This window comes from Trichoderma evansii, assembly GCF_050947405.1.
Source record: "Trichoderma evansii strain SZMC 28006 chromosome Unknown GGI43scaffold_1, whole genome shotgun sequence".
In the NCBI taxonomy this organism is placed as follows: Eukaryota; Fungi; Ascomycota; class Sordariomycetes; order Hypocreales; family Hypocreaceae; genus Trichoderma; species Trichoderma evansii.
The window spans coordinates 3,608,312-3,620,080 of record NW_028145205.1 but is presented as its reverse complement, the minus strand read 5'-3'; the positions used below and the strand labels follow the sequence as shown (position 1 = coordinate 3,620,080).

The 11,769-nt window shown below is 49.2% G+C and overlaps 4 protein-coding genes across 4 annotated transcripts; 1 reads left to right on the top strand and 3 right to left on the bottom strand.

The window, feature by feature from the left end:
• Positions 1-622: 622 nt before the first annotated feature.
• GGI43DRAFT_41067 (DNA-dependent ATPase FUN30) lies at positions 623-4,125 on the bottom strand. Its single transcript, XM_083206643.1, has 2 exons — positions 2,009-4,125; positions 623-1,913 (listed from the first exon to the last, which is right to left on the bottom strand). The coding sequence occupies exons 1-2, from the start codon at positions 3,981-3,983 to the stop codon at positions 751-753; spliced, it is 3,138 nt and encodes a 1,045-aa protein (XP_083066781.1). The 5' UTR covers positions 3,984-4,125; the 3' UTR covers positions 623-750.
• Positions 4,126-4,817: 692 nt separating this feature from the next.
• On the top strand, positions 4,818-5,295 carry GGI43DRAFT_379121 (vacuolar ATPase assembly integral membrane protein VMA21; the record flags this gene model as incomplete). Its single annotated transcript, XM_083202785.1, has 3 exons — positions 4,818-4,912; positions 5,012-5,103; positions 5,171-5,295. The coding sequence occupies 3 exons, from the start codon at positions 4,818-4,820 to the stop codon at positions 5,293-5,295; spliced, it is 312 nt and encodes a 103-aa protein (XP_083066780.1).
• Positions 5,296-5,758: 463 nt separating this feature from the next.
• Positions 5,759-7,853, bottom strand: GGI43DRAFT_41020 (DUF2406 domain-containing protein). Its single transcript, XM_083206597.1, has 5 exons — positions 7,288-7,853; positions 7,112-7,192; positions 6,936-7,052; positions 6,818-6,865; positions 5,759-6,751 (listed from the first exon to the last, which is right to left on the bottom strand). Exons 1-5 carry the CDS (start codon positions 7,520-7,522, stop codon positions 6,075-6,077), a joined length of 1,158 nt encoding a protein of 385 aa, XP_083066779.1. The 5' UTR covers positions 7,523-7,853; the 3' UTR covers positions 5,759-6,074.
• Positions 7,854-8,999: 1,146 nt separating this feature from the next.
• Positions 9,000-9,659, bottom strand: GGI43DRAFT_392252 (uncharacterized protein). The gene has a single exon (XM_083204538.1). The coding sequence runs from the start codon at positions 9,633-9,635 to the stop codon at positions 9,351-9,353; it is 285 nt and encodes a 94-aa protein (XP_083066778.1). The 5' UTR covers positions 9,636-9,659; the 3' UTR covers positions 9,000-9,350.
• Positions 9,660-11,769: the final 2,110 nt, after the last annotated feature.

Sequence of the window (11,769 nt, the reverse complement as noted above, 5' to 3'; positions counted from 1 at the left end):
AGAAGAAGTAGAAGAAGTAGAAGAAGTAGAAGAAGTAGAAGAAGTAGAAGAAGTAGAAGAAGTAGAAGAAGTAGAAGAAGTAGAAGAAGTAGAAGGCTAAAATAGCTGCAAATTCGCGACGTTAGCTGATGTTGGGATGCTGGATGACGAAAGTGGTAGGTTAGATAATATTTTCAATACATATAGACACTTTCACTTTAATTCACAAAAGAATGTTAAAGCACACGGAAGCTCATCATGCTATATTACTATCATCATCTCGCTCTATATGTGTACTTTCTACCATGCAACTCCACAATACTGAGATTTAGCCATTTATGTCCCCTCCTTTGTTCGCCTCCTTGTTCGTCTTCTTCCAATCTGACAGGCTCCAGAAAATAATGCTCATTAAAAGAAAGGGAATTAAGATGGTATAAGGGTGACATAATGCCAGTCCGTCTCCAATATGCACCAACGAATCCCTTTGGCCCATGTCCATATCGTGATTTTATCATGTATGCATGCTCAATGATTAGACCATCAATCGATGGACCAACATATGATGGAAAAAAAAAAAAAAAAAAAAAAAAAAAAAGATCAAAATAAAGTACCAAAACAGGCTTAAATACGTTAACGCCATTGCAACATTCATGCAGCCAGCCCTTTTTTTTGTTCCTCCGAAACACGCCTTCCAAGGTGTCTCTTCTCAAAAAAAGGGAGAAAATCAAACTTTGATGCTAAGCAGTGGCTAAAATGGGTGCGTTGTCCGTTTTACGGGGGTGTCATTTGCTCTTCCATCATCTTGCGCACTTCTTGCTCGAGATTGTTGCTGGCGTCCGCAGCGGATTCTTCGATCACGCCGGTGACCTTGTTAGCCAGTTCGATTTTCTTTTGACACGCCTTGTAAATAAGCTCCTCGATGGTGTGTGTTGAGATAAGTCGAATCACCTCCACGTCTCGCTTCTGTCCAAGACGGTGCGCACGGTTTTCTGCCTGGATGTCGTCTTGAGGATTGTCTGACTGGTCAAAGATAATAACCTTGTTGGCCGACGTTAGGTTAATGCCAGTACCACCCGCGCCGGTGGTCAGTAAAAAGACGGGGATGCTGGCGTCTTGATTGAATTCATCAATCAGCGTCTGTCGGTCAGACACATTGGTGTTGCCCATGAGCACGCGGTGATCAATGTCTTGACGCGCAAGCACTTCTTGCAAAAGCTCAATGATTCGTGAAAACTTGCTAAAAACGAGGACGCGGTCACCATTCTTCTGGTATTGTTCAATCAATTCCATAAGTTTCCTAATTTTTCCGCTTTCGAGTTCTGTTGTGGGTGCAATGTCAAATTGCTTTAGCAAGCTGGGATAGTCGCGGCACCAAAGATGAAGCTCAAAATCAGATGAATTTTTCAGCTCTTGAATAAGATGTTTGATATCAGGCTGATGGAGTTCCGACTGATCGAGCCGATCCATCAATATCTTGGCCATCTCCGTAACTTTCTTGTCTGTAAAGTGGCGGCGGAAGAGCAGAGGATGTAAGGCTGCTTTCCGCAGCTGTATCCAGACGTTATTCTGATCATTTTGTCGGCCGCGGGATTCCCGTGCGGTGCGTTGGGATGGTTCCATTTTGAATAGTTCTTCATATTCATCGTACACTCCCTTTTGCGCTTCGGGCATGTCGCAGTGAACGACATTGCAGATCTTGCGAGGCATGTCAGACAATACCTGATCTTTGCGACGTTGGAGGATAAAAGGTTCGAGAATTGTCCTCGCGCGTTTCACCCGTTCACTATACAGGAAAGCGCCATTGGTAACATCGCGAATCGTCACCTTCTGGCTGAAGATATACCTGATTTGGTTCATATAACCATCGAAGAGTCTGGGATTGATGAAATTTAGAAGCGAAGTCATCTCTAAGAGGTTATTCTGAACGGGGGTACCTATTTATCGTATAATGTCAGCAAACGGCTACTGTCTTTTCTCTCATAGATAACGCCATATATGTTTCATATAGCTGACTTTTATTAGTACTTACCCGTAAGAAGCATCTTCCAAGCAGACGGGATTCTACGAAGATCCTTGTAAATTTTGGTTTCTGGGTTCTTCATCTTGTGTCCCTCATCAAATATGGCAGCGTTTAGGTCGAATGACTGCATAGCCCCAATGTCCTCTTCGGAATTAATCTGCGAGTATGTTGCCAGGACAACATGATAGGCTTCAGGCTCTTGCTCAACCGCGTAGGCAATCTCCATTCGCTCAGTTTGAGACCCTCGGTACCCTATCACGGATAGCTCAGGAGCGAATTTCTTGAATTCGCCAAGCCAGTTGTTGTATGTACTGGGAGGCACCACGATTAGGTTTGGCCATGGCCGTCTCCCTTTAGGACTGTTTTCGTACTCCTCAACAAGATAACACATGAATGAGATAACCTGGCAGGTCTTGCCAAGACCCATCTCATCAGCTAGGATACAGCCGATATCATAGTTATATAGGACGGACATCCAGTTCAAGCCGTAAAGCTGGAAGGGTTTCATAACACAATGGCCATCCATCATCTGTGGTTGACCAGGAATTGGGGGTTTTGAAAGCTTGGTAGTACTCAAGCTTGTCGGTGTCGGAGGGGCGTCATCGTCAGAAGGAGTTGAGCGTGCGCTGCGTTTGTTCCGACCAAACATGTTGATCTCCCACGTCTCCAACACGCCTTTGATTGCTTGGCCCTTGACCTCGCATTTCGTCACGACCTGATCAATGGCAGTCACTGCGTCCATGAATACCTGGATGGCATCCACAACTGTTTCTCCGATGCTGATTCGGGCGGTCTTACGGGCACCAGGCTTCTTGTTAACGCTGACTCTCCTGGCCTGCATCAGGTCGTAGAAGGGCCGCTTGGCAATGATTGGTTTGAGCAAGTCTTCTTTCATACCCGTTATGGCAGCCAATTCTTGAGAGGTACTTTCATTGATACAGACAAGTACCTTGTCATCAATTTCCCCTGATGCCTCCGGCGATTCTTCTGCTTGATACGTATCCTCTCTCCCGTCGTCCACCAAGTCTATAACCAGCGGATCGTCGCTCGAGGCAGGTGCCGGTACTTCTTCTATTTCTGGCTCAGGTGCTGGTGATGTGGACGCACGTCTCTTGAGGCCTTGCATGAGCCGGCGTCTCGGTGGCGGAGGTTGTGGCCTAGGAGGGCTTGACGGGAGTGAGGTGACTGAGGCGACTGAGGCGACTGAAGGCGAGGGGGAGCGCGACGGGGGTTTGGACAGAGAAAGCATTTGTCCCTTGGATACTAGTCGCCGAGTGCCAGACGGCGTTGACTTTGTAGGCTTTGCAGGTTTTGCGTTTGTAGATTTGGGCGCGGGTTGCGAAATTCGGGTCTGGGTGGAGCGCGGCACATTGCGTTCTAGCCACGCGATCGCATCGTCCAGGTCGTTACCGCAACTCCTAAGGGCTTCTCTAACCTTGTGCGACGGGAATCTATCACCAAAAACATCAAATATCTGCCGCAGCTTTCTGGTCATCTCTTGATTGTCGATCGGCTTGTACGCAAACGCTGCAATCTGGGTTTTAAACGTGGTCGGACGGATGTTTCCTCGTGGAGGGGTAATATCGTCTTCATCGTCGGAAATGAGGTTGATCGGTTCTGGAGTCGGTCTTCTCGCGGGAGCTGCCTGTGTCTGGGGAGGTGGACGAAAGACTGTACCGGCCGGTGCCAGGCGGGAGCCCAATCGCGTCTGCTGCAGCTTCGGTTGGAACGGTGACGAGGCGGGCACTTCGACTACACTCGCTGCCGGCGACGAAGATCTGACCATCGCGAGTCCAGGCCGACTGAGCACCTGTGTCGGTTGGGTGATGTCGCCATCCTTCAGGAAGACCGATGGCGAGCACGGTATTGTGTCTCCTGCAAGTTCGTCCATGTCGTCCTGTGGTCGTCCCTGTCTGAGAGAAGGCGTTCGGGGTACAATGCCCAATTGTGAAATCGGCGGCAGTGGAGATGAACTGCGCGCCATGGTAGAGAAAGAGGAGAGGAGTATGGAGGCGTCAGGGAAGCAAGGTGCGGAGAGGGGGCGCTTTATGAAAGCAGAAGAGCAAATTAGTGAGGAAAGTGAGAGCCCTTTGTTCTAAAAGTGAGAAAAACCTCTTGTCTTCCCGCTGGCGGTCTAATGCAAAGCCGAAATGAAAGTGAGACGGAATTGAGGAACAGGAAAAAAAAATGGTCTGAGTCTAAATCCAAAAAAGAAAAGAGTAAAGGTAAAAAAAGGGTTTAAAAAAACTCAGGGGTACCCGCTTGCCAATTATCTAGATCTCAAGTGACGTAGATAAAGATCGTATCCGAAAAAAAGAAAAAAGAGGTTAATCCGCAGCGGGTGCTGGGGCGCCGCAGCAGCAAAATTGTGGCACTTTTCAGTTTGAAATAATTTTCGTGACGATCCGGAGACGCGCCGTAGTGAGAACACCAAGTCGCGAAGTCACATGACCACTTTATGCTCTTTCTGGGGGTGGGCTGCAAGATAGAGCTTAGGAGGACAACATCGCCTCTTTTGGGTAAAGTAGCGACGACAGATTCGAAGCTCTCAACAAAAGGGGATATAAAGAACAGAAAACAAAGACAAGGCCTAAGACGAATAAGACCCCGGAATAGTTCAAGCGCAGACAAGAGCACGAATTGGCCTCAACCCCCCGTTTCATTTCACAATAGCGTCTGTAGCTGGGACCCTCTTGTGGCGAGAGCTCCATCAAGCTTCATCTCATCTAGCACTAAACTCATTCTTATCCTCATCCCGCCTCGACCACCAACCCACACAACCCTTCAGCTACCATCCCTTGTCTCGACATCATCAACAATGGCCACTCGCCGCATTGTCAACTCAGAAAAGACAATCCTGGAAAAGGATGACACCGCCGAGGAAAAGTCCAACATCAGCCCCGCCGTCCCTAAGTGAGCTCACTCTCTTACTCTCACACTCTCTCCTCAGTCCTCCATATCCAATAGTTGTGACAATCAATTAAATGAAAAATTTCTAACCGTCTTCACCAGTGATGTCATTTTCAAGCTCCTCGGCTTCTCAGCTGCCATGATCATCGTCCCTATCGGCTCGTACTTTGCGACCGTCCACACAGTCTTCAACGGTAAGAAGCTGCCTACATATGCCACCTATGTATGCAAACTGGCCTGATATAGCTAACTTGTTTATAGGAAATTCATCACTGGCCGGTGGAATGGCTGCTGTACTGGCCAATGTAGTGCTCATTTCGTACATAATTGTAGCCATGAAGGAGGATCAAACGGAGTCCAAGCCTGAAAACAAAAAGACACAGTAAATAGCAATGTACAGCAACACCATAATTGTTTTAATATCACATTTGTTCTAAGGTAAGAAGCAGAAGCAGCGACTTGTTTCCAACTAGACAGGAAAGAGAAATTTAAAAAGAAGGGAGGCAATAGAAGTAAGCAGAAAAGATAAAACATCGCCTATTCATTATGTTTATAAAAGCCTGTCATCACCCACAGGCTTGTCTTTGTAATCTCTCTTTCAGGCGACCACGTCTATATGCCACAATGAGCTTAGTTGATAGTGGATGAAATGACTCAGCATCATTGCCATGAACAGATCCGTGCTCTTGTCCGGATCTAAAGCAGATTATTATTCTCCGCCAGAGCCAACGGCAGGGATTTATAAACACCACAAACGCCACATACAAAGCTTATCCGAGTATGTACCCATCCCTTTCCACAATGTCATGTGCTAAGCGCTCCTAATATAGAGCTTCAAACAAACAAGGTTCCCAACGGATCATAAGAAAACGAACAAGCAAAAAAAAAAAAAAATAATGACATCCGCCCACCCGTATACGTCTCCTCCGAGCTCCTTAGTAAGGGCGTAATTATAAGCAACACTCTCATTGAAATCAATGTAATCTTTTCTCCCCCTCGGAAAATAAAAAAGAAACCAATCGTGAAACAACGTAATGAAGCATGAAGCTTTTCCCATGCGCAAAAAGGAGAGGTAGTAGTAGAAAGAGCCAGGCCAAGGAAAATGTACAAAGGAAAATGCGAAGGAGTGTTGAAAGGGGGTATTGATTTTTCTTTCCTGAAGTCTTTAAGAATTTTTGCTGAAACGGCGGGAAAACCAGCTCTTTCGCTTTTCTCCTCCCGACGGTGTCGTAGAAACCTGCCTCTTAAGCGTTGAAACCTGCTTTCTTGGTATGGCCGGGAGGGGGTTTTGGTAGCTCGCGTTTGGAGGTGTCGGTAGTTTATTGGCATTTGCAGGAGGCGTCAAGTTCACCGTCAGGGCCGGAGCCTTGTAAGATTGGGACTGGCTGAATCCGATACCATAGTCATTCACGCGCTCGTTCACGCGCCTAGCTGGAGAGGTCCGATGAATCGAGCTGTTATCGCTGCTGGTAGGGTCGGTCTGATAGCCCGCAGGGTCAGAATTGCCGCTGGCGGCTGCGGATGTCACTGTCTCGTATGAACGATCCTTGTGAGGCAAAGGATAGACATTTTGCTCTCGACCGTAGGATCGAAGATGGGGGTCGGAGGGCATCTTTGGCGCGCGGTCGCGCGATGGCCGTCCATAGCCCCCCTGATTTCTGTTGTAGCCGCTAGGACCTGCGCTCGTGGTGTAGTAGCCCCCATTGTTATTGTTATAATTTTGGTTATCATTGTAGCTGTTCCTCCCTGAAGCTGGACCGGGCGCATCATACTGGCTACCCTCTCGGAAAGAAGCCGCACGACTTCCATAGTAGCTATCTTGGGGAAATCGTGGTTGGTTTGCTAAGCAGGGGGTTAGAACAAGCAATAGGAAAAAACTTAAAATGACGACTACTGCGCCCAACTTACGTCTATAGTAGCTGTTTCGACGGCTAAAGTTTGCTGAAGGGTCTGTGTCTAAAAATGGGGGAAAATATTAGCTCCAATATGCCTCCAGCTATAAAGGCTTCTCAGAAATTAAACTTACCTGCACGATACATGGATCTACGCGCATAATCGCCTTCAATCGCCGCTTCAAAGCTTCGGATGGTATCGAGAGGGCGCTCCCAGCGGTTGCGAGTAGGGTTGGACAAATCAGGATCAGCTAAAGAGAATAGAGTGTAAGCGACAGTTGCCAATGATATATATTCAAGAAACACGTACCAATTACGTTTCCATATGTATCTTTATGCTGAATGGAGCGCAGCGGAGAGAGTGATGACGCTGTCATCACAGCTTCGACAGCTATTTCACCACACGTCAATATATATATACACGCGAAAAAAAGGGACTGCATGAGCAGATCGCTCGGCCGCGATATCGAGAGAATAGGAACGTACAAGGCTCCGCTTCGTTCATTGCCAACGTGGGATCAGCCTTGCTGTGGAGGCGTCTAGAATCCTTTTCAGCGTGCGTTTCGTGCAGGTCGATCTTGTTGGTGACGCTATTCTTGCGACCTTTGTCGGAGAGGAAGCTGAAGCGGTGCGAATTGGTCCTCTGATGTTGCTGCGACTGGGAGACGGCCTGCTGAGTAGGCGATGGGAGAGGGCGCTGCTTGCTTGCTGGAGCCGCCATGGTGAACCTGGGACTGGAGCTTCTTTATCTTAACTGGGCGAGATAGCTGGGTCTCTGTGACGACGGTGCCCAGGGCAGTCGGCACGGTCGTGGGGATCGAGCGATCAGTGCGGGTCGCAAAGATGGTGGATGATAATCTGCTGTACTAAGAGGAGTCCTCTCGTCGTACAGTCGAACTAGTAGCAGGAGTAATTAATGTTACGGGGGGCCCTGGCCTAAGCACAAACGGGGCGCGCACGGCTCGACGGCAACGCGAGTCGAAACAATGCGTGAGTGACGAGCGCGAGCTCCAACGCAGAGTCCAAAAAACCGAAGCGAAAACCAGCAGAGACAATTCCTTACAACAGGATGTCGTGATGGTGTTGAACAAGCTCTGGGCGGGACGGGGGAGAAAAAAGAGGTTGGCGGCACAGAGGTTGGGGGCAGGCGGACGATGTTTTCGGAGCCTTTTAGTTATCAGGAAGTGGAACTGGACAGCCTGTAAGAAGCTGTAGCCCAGCGGCTTGTGGTGCCAGAGCTGCGTGGCAGTGGGTGACGATAGACAGGCAAAATCTTAGTGCTAGCAGCTAGCAGAGGCGACAGGCCAGGGGGGCGTGTGCGCAGTGCTGCAGTCTAGAGTAGAGCGCCGTGCGACCTGTATGTAGTGCTGGAACGGCGCTGGTATGGTACTGTACTTGTACATCCAGGGCGCTGCCTTGTCTGGCGGCAGCAATGCCAAGTACCAGTTCCCGCTGGAGGCTGGGCCTGTGACAGGGCTCACAAAGCGGCGTGACGTTTGGATAAGAAAGCACGAGCTCTCAGCCAAACCGTTTGGCGGTGCAGGGCCTGTTTGTGCCAGGGGGCAGAGAGACAGGAACAGGAGGAAAGGGGGAGAAGGAAGAAAAGAGGAGGAGAAGGAGGTGAACTGGAGGGAAAGCAGGCAGAAATGCGAGATAGAAGGCAAGGTGGCAAGCTAGATGATGCTGCTGCTTGTCGCTCTGATGAAAACGACGATGAATATTAGTCGTATCCTGTCGCAAACAAAACAAGCTCGTGTGGCTGAGCTAAGCTTAAGCTGAATAGTTGCCACAGCTTGCTCTCGCTCTGCCTTTTCGCTCTCTATCGCTTTTGTTTTCGAATTGGAGGCTAATTTTTATTTTTCTCGAGCTTCTCCGTCTATCTCGTTTCTGCTTCGATCCCACTTCTCCAAGAGCGAGCGAATTAAACGTGCGCGGAAGGTCTTGTCCTTCTGCCCTGCCGCTTATGCCTTGGTGTTACAGCCGCCAAAACGTGAACGTTGCTCCCAGAATGGGGTGCGGCCACTGAAAGTGTGGCTGGTGTCGTCCTAGTAATATCAATCGGTCGTGGGCTGACGTCAATTGCTCTTTGTTCCTCCGTTAGGCTTCTGTCCCGGGCTCGTACAGCGCGGCCTAGCCCAGGGGGTTGGATGGCGGCGCCTAGAAGCAGCCGAGCGATGCAGCTTGGAAGGGAGGGAAGAAAAAAAAAAAAAAAAAAAAAAAAAAGCAGCGCGATCTCTGAGGCTGGCCTAGTGTTTGATTTTCCTGCAGCAGATGCGACGACGCAATGCGCTGAACTGGCCAAGACGCTGCACACCACCACGGCGCTAGGTGCGAAACTAGGATGGAGCTCTTAGCTGGCGATACGAAGCTCCTGGAACTGGTCTGCCGGCTGGCCCCCTGCTGCGCTCCACTGACGGCTTTCTTGATGAGCGACGATGACACAACCGCTCACTGTCTCAGACCGCATGCGGTTGTGTTTTTTGGATAGTTAATATAAACAAGTGGATAGTGCAGGGTGTGCGCTGAGAATGTATGTGTCTTGGCGCCACTTAGGGCGAGCAATCGAGATGCGCGGCTGCGAAAGAGTATAGAGGCGAAAATATGAAAGGGAAAAAAATAGACTGATGCAACAAGACGGATGAAGATAAGGATGGATATGCGTGTGGTGCAAGCGAATTCGATGCAGTGCTCTCTATCAACCGATCGCTACCCCCGGTCAATACGAGCTGAAAAGATATGACCGAAAGGAGATAAAAGAAAGAGAAGATAAATGGCAGAAATGAGAGAAAACTACAGGTAATATAAAGTATAAAGCAGATATTTTTACAATACATGGAATTTCGATGCTGCGTAGGATCGGGGGGCCGAAGCGAGCTTAGAGAGAGGATGAGGATGAGAATGCGCCGTAGTGCTGGCTGAATACGAGGTTTGGCGGCCAAAGCAGAGCAGAAGGGCTACGGCCACGCGCGGGATTCGGGCCCGCTATATGTACGAGTACAGCATCTGAGATGTGGATGCCGCAGCAAATAGACGCAGCAAGATTCAGGCTCGAGATGCGCCTCGCTGAGAGACAAAACAGCAAGCGAGCGCCGCTACGAACGCCATGATACCCACAGCGTGGCGCGACCAAGACAGACGGATACATATGATACTGCTGTCTGTTTGTGAAACTGGCGATCAACAGGTGCGACGACCTGGAGGGCCCAAGCTCGAGCTATGTCAATCGCCATCTTCTTGGCATCGCAGCATCTTTACCGCACAATATTTTTTTTTTTTTTTTTTTTTTTTTTTTTTTTTTTTTGGATTGCTAATGTTGTTCTACCTAGACACCGCATGGAGGGCATAGAACGGATGCGAACCCTCAATGAACGAAATATAGTTTTTTTCTCTTCTTTTTGGGCTTATACAAAGTAAACACCGCGGTGATATCCGCCCAGCTCCGCCTCAGCCACAGTGATTACCAGGTACTTGCCGTTGACGATTTTCACTTGCCCAGTTTGACGAATCTACGGACTTTTATGGAGTGCCTTCCATGTACAGGTACCAGGACAAGCTCGCAAGCTGTTTTTGAACTCGGCCAATTCCCTTGGCCCTGGACCTGGACCATGACGGCGCCACCGCAACTGTGGCTTTTGGCTGCTCTGCTTGCACTCATGTACGTGTATAGGGAGACTAAGCTGCTACATGTGATATTACAGTACAATCCGCACAAGCAGTACCGGTGCTACAGTACAGCGATGGCAATCCTTTGTGACATACAAATACGATATGCCACGGGCTGCCGCGCGTTGTCATCCTTTCTTTTAACCCGCAATCGTCGACAGATTTGGCTGGGAAATGCCGGGATAGGCAGCTTGGGCGGGCCTTGATGGGCCTCGAGCCAAACTCTAATGGAAGAGCTATTGATCTCCACGATATGCCACCAGGCCTTCATCGTCTGCATCTTCACTCTTTTTGGCCTTTGCTAGACTTTTGCGGCTGGCTCATAGTTTGACCCTTATCTCTCTTTTTCTGTTTCTTTCTCTCGGATGCCGTATCACTCGGGAGCCCCGTTATGCGCTCAGCCGGGTACATGGCGATGTAATTTAATTTTAAAGTTGGCTGTGGCACAGGCTCAATGTTTTTCCAAGACACGGCTGTGGACAGGCAGTGGCGGCTCGAATGCAATGGCAAAACGGCTTTCAACATGACGAGGCCAGACATGCATCCAGGCACTACTTCCAGTATCCCTGCCAGCCTCTCTCCCAGCTGCATGCTCCCGCAGGCTGTGTGACTTGCGCGGCAATAACCCCGTGCCGGACAGCCAAGGTGCTTACTTGACCTGTACGGCGTGTGCATGCCGTGGATGCATGTACCTTATGTTCCTGGACAAGCGCCAGAGCCAGGCTTCGTGTTCTGGCGCTCCTCACACCCTCTTTCTTTTTCCCGCAACCTTGCAAGCGACTTCCAGCCTCTGCCAGACCGTATGGGGTAAATATTGATATCTTACTTCCCCTCCAAAATACTAGTACGCAACAACAGATGCTAATGCCATACTGGCTAGTACCAGATCGTATTTTTCGCGGATGAACGCATTGGAAGTCCGGCTGCATCTGCCTAGTCCTGTTCTACTTCCGTCACCCCATTTTCGCAATTCCACGGAATCAATATGCCCAAGTGGGAAGCCCATCGGCCATCAACCGCTGACGAGAAACAATGTCAATCAAAACGATTAAAATAGGTAAACAAATCATGCAGCTTTCATGCGCGCAAACTAACACCAGGCATGGCAAACGCTGATTCGACCATCGGCCATGAAACTAGCTGGGGAGCAAGCCACCGCCCAGTCCTAATGCCTTTTCTCCCTCTCTCGATTCTTTCACATTGACGTATTTACACCTCATCGTGCTGCAGAACTAACCAGGATAAGCCGTTCCGTTCAGGGGCACCTGCTGCCAATTTTTTGAGCTTGTCGATTTTCTGATTCCC

Bases quoted from the DNA above. Each gene is read 5' to 3' on its own strand.
- GGI43DRAFT_41067 (XM_083206643.1), bottom strand. From the start codon at position 3,983: ATGGCGCGCAGTTCATCTCCACTGCCGCCGATTTCACAATTGGGCATT. The intron at 1,914-2,008 runs GTAAGTACTAAT...TACGATAAATAG, and splicing joins TTGGAAGATGCTTCTTACGG to GTACCCCCGTTCAGAATAAC.
- GGI43DRAFT_392252 (XM_083204538.1), bottom strand. From the start codon at position 9,635: ATGTATTGTAAAAATATCTGCTTTATACTTTATATTACCTGTAGTTTT.
- GGI43DRAFT_41020 (XM_083206597.1), bottom strand. From the start codon at position 7,522: ATGGCGGCTCCAGCAAGCAAGCAGCGCCCTCTCCCATCGCCTACTCAG. The intron at 7,053-7,111 runs GTACGTGTTTCT...TATTCTCTTTAG, and splicing joins TACATATGGAAACGTAATTG to CTGATCCTGATTTGTCCAAC. The intron at 6,752-6,817 runs GTAAGTTGGGCG...CCCCCTGCTTAG, and splicing joins TCGAAACAGCTACTATAGAC to CAAACCAACCACGATTTCCC.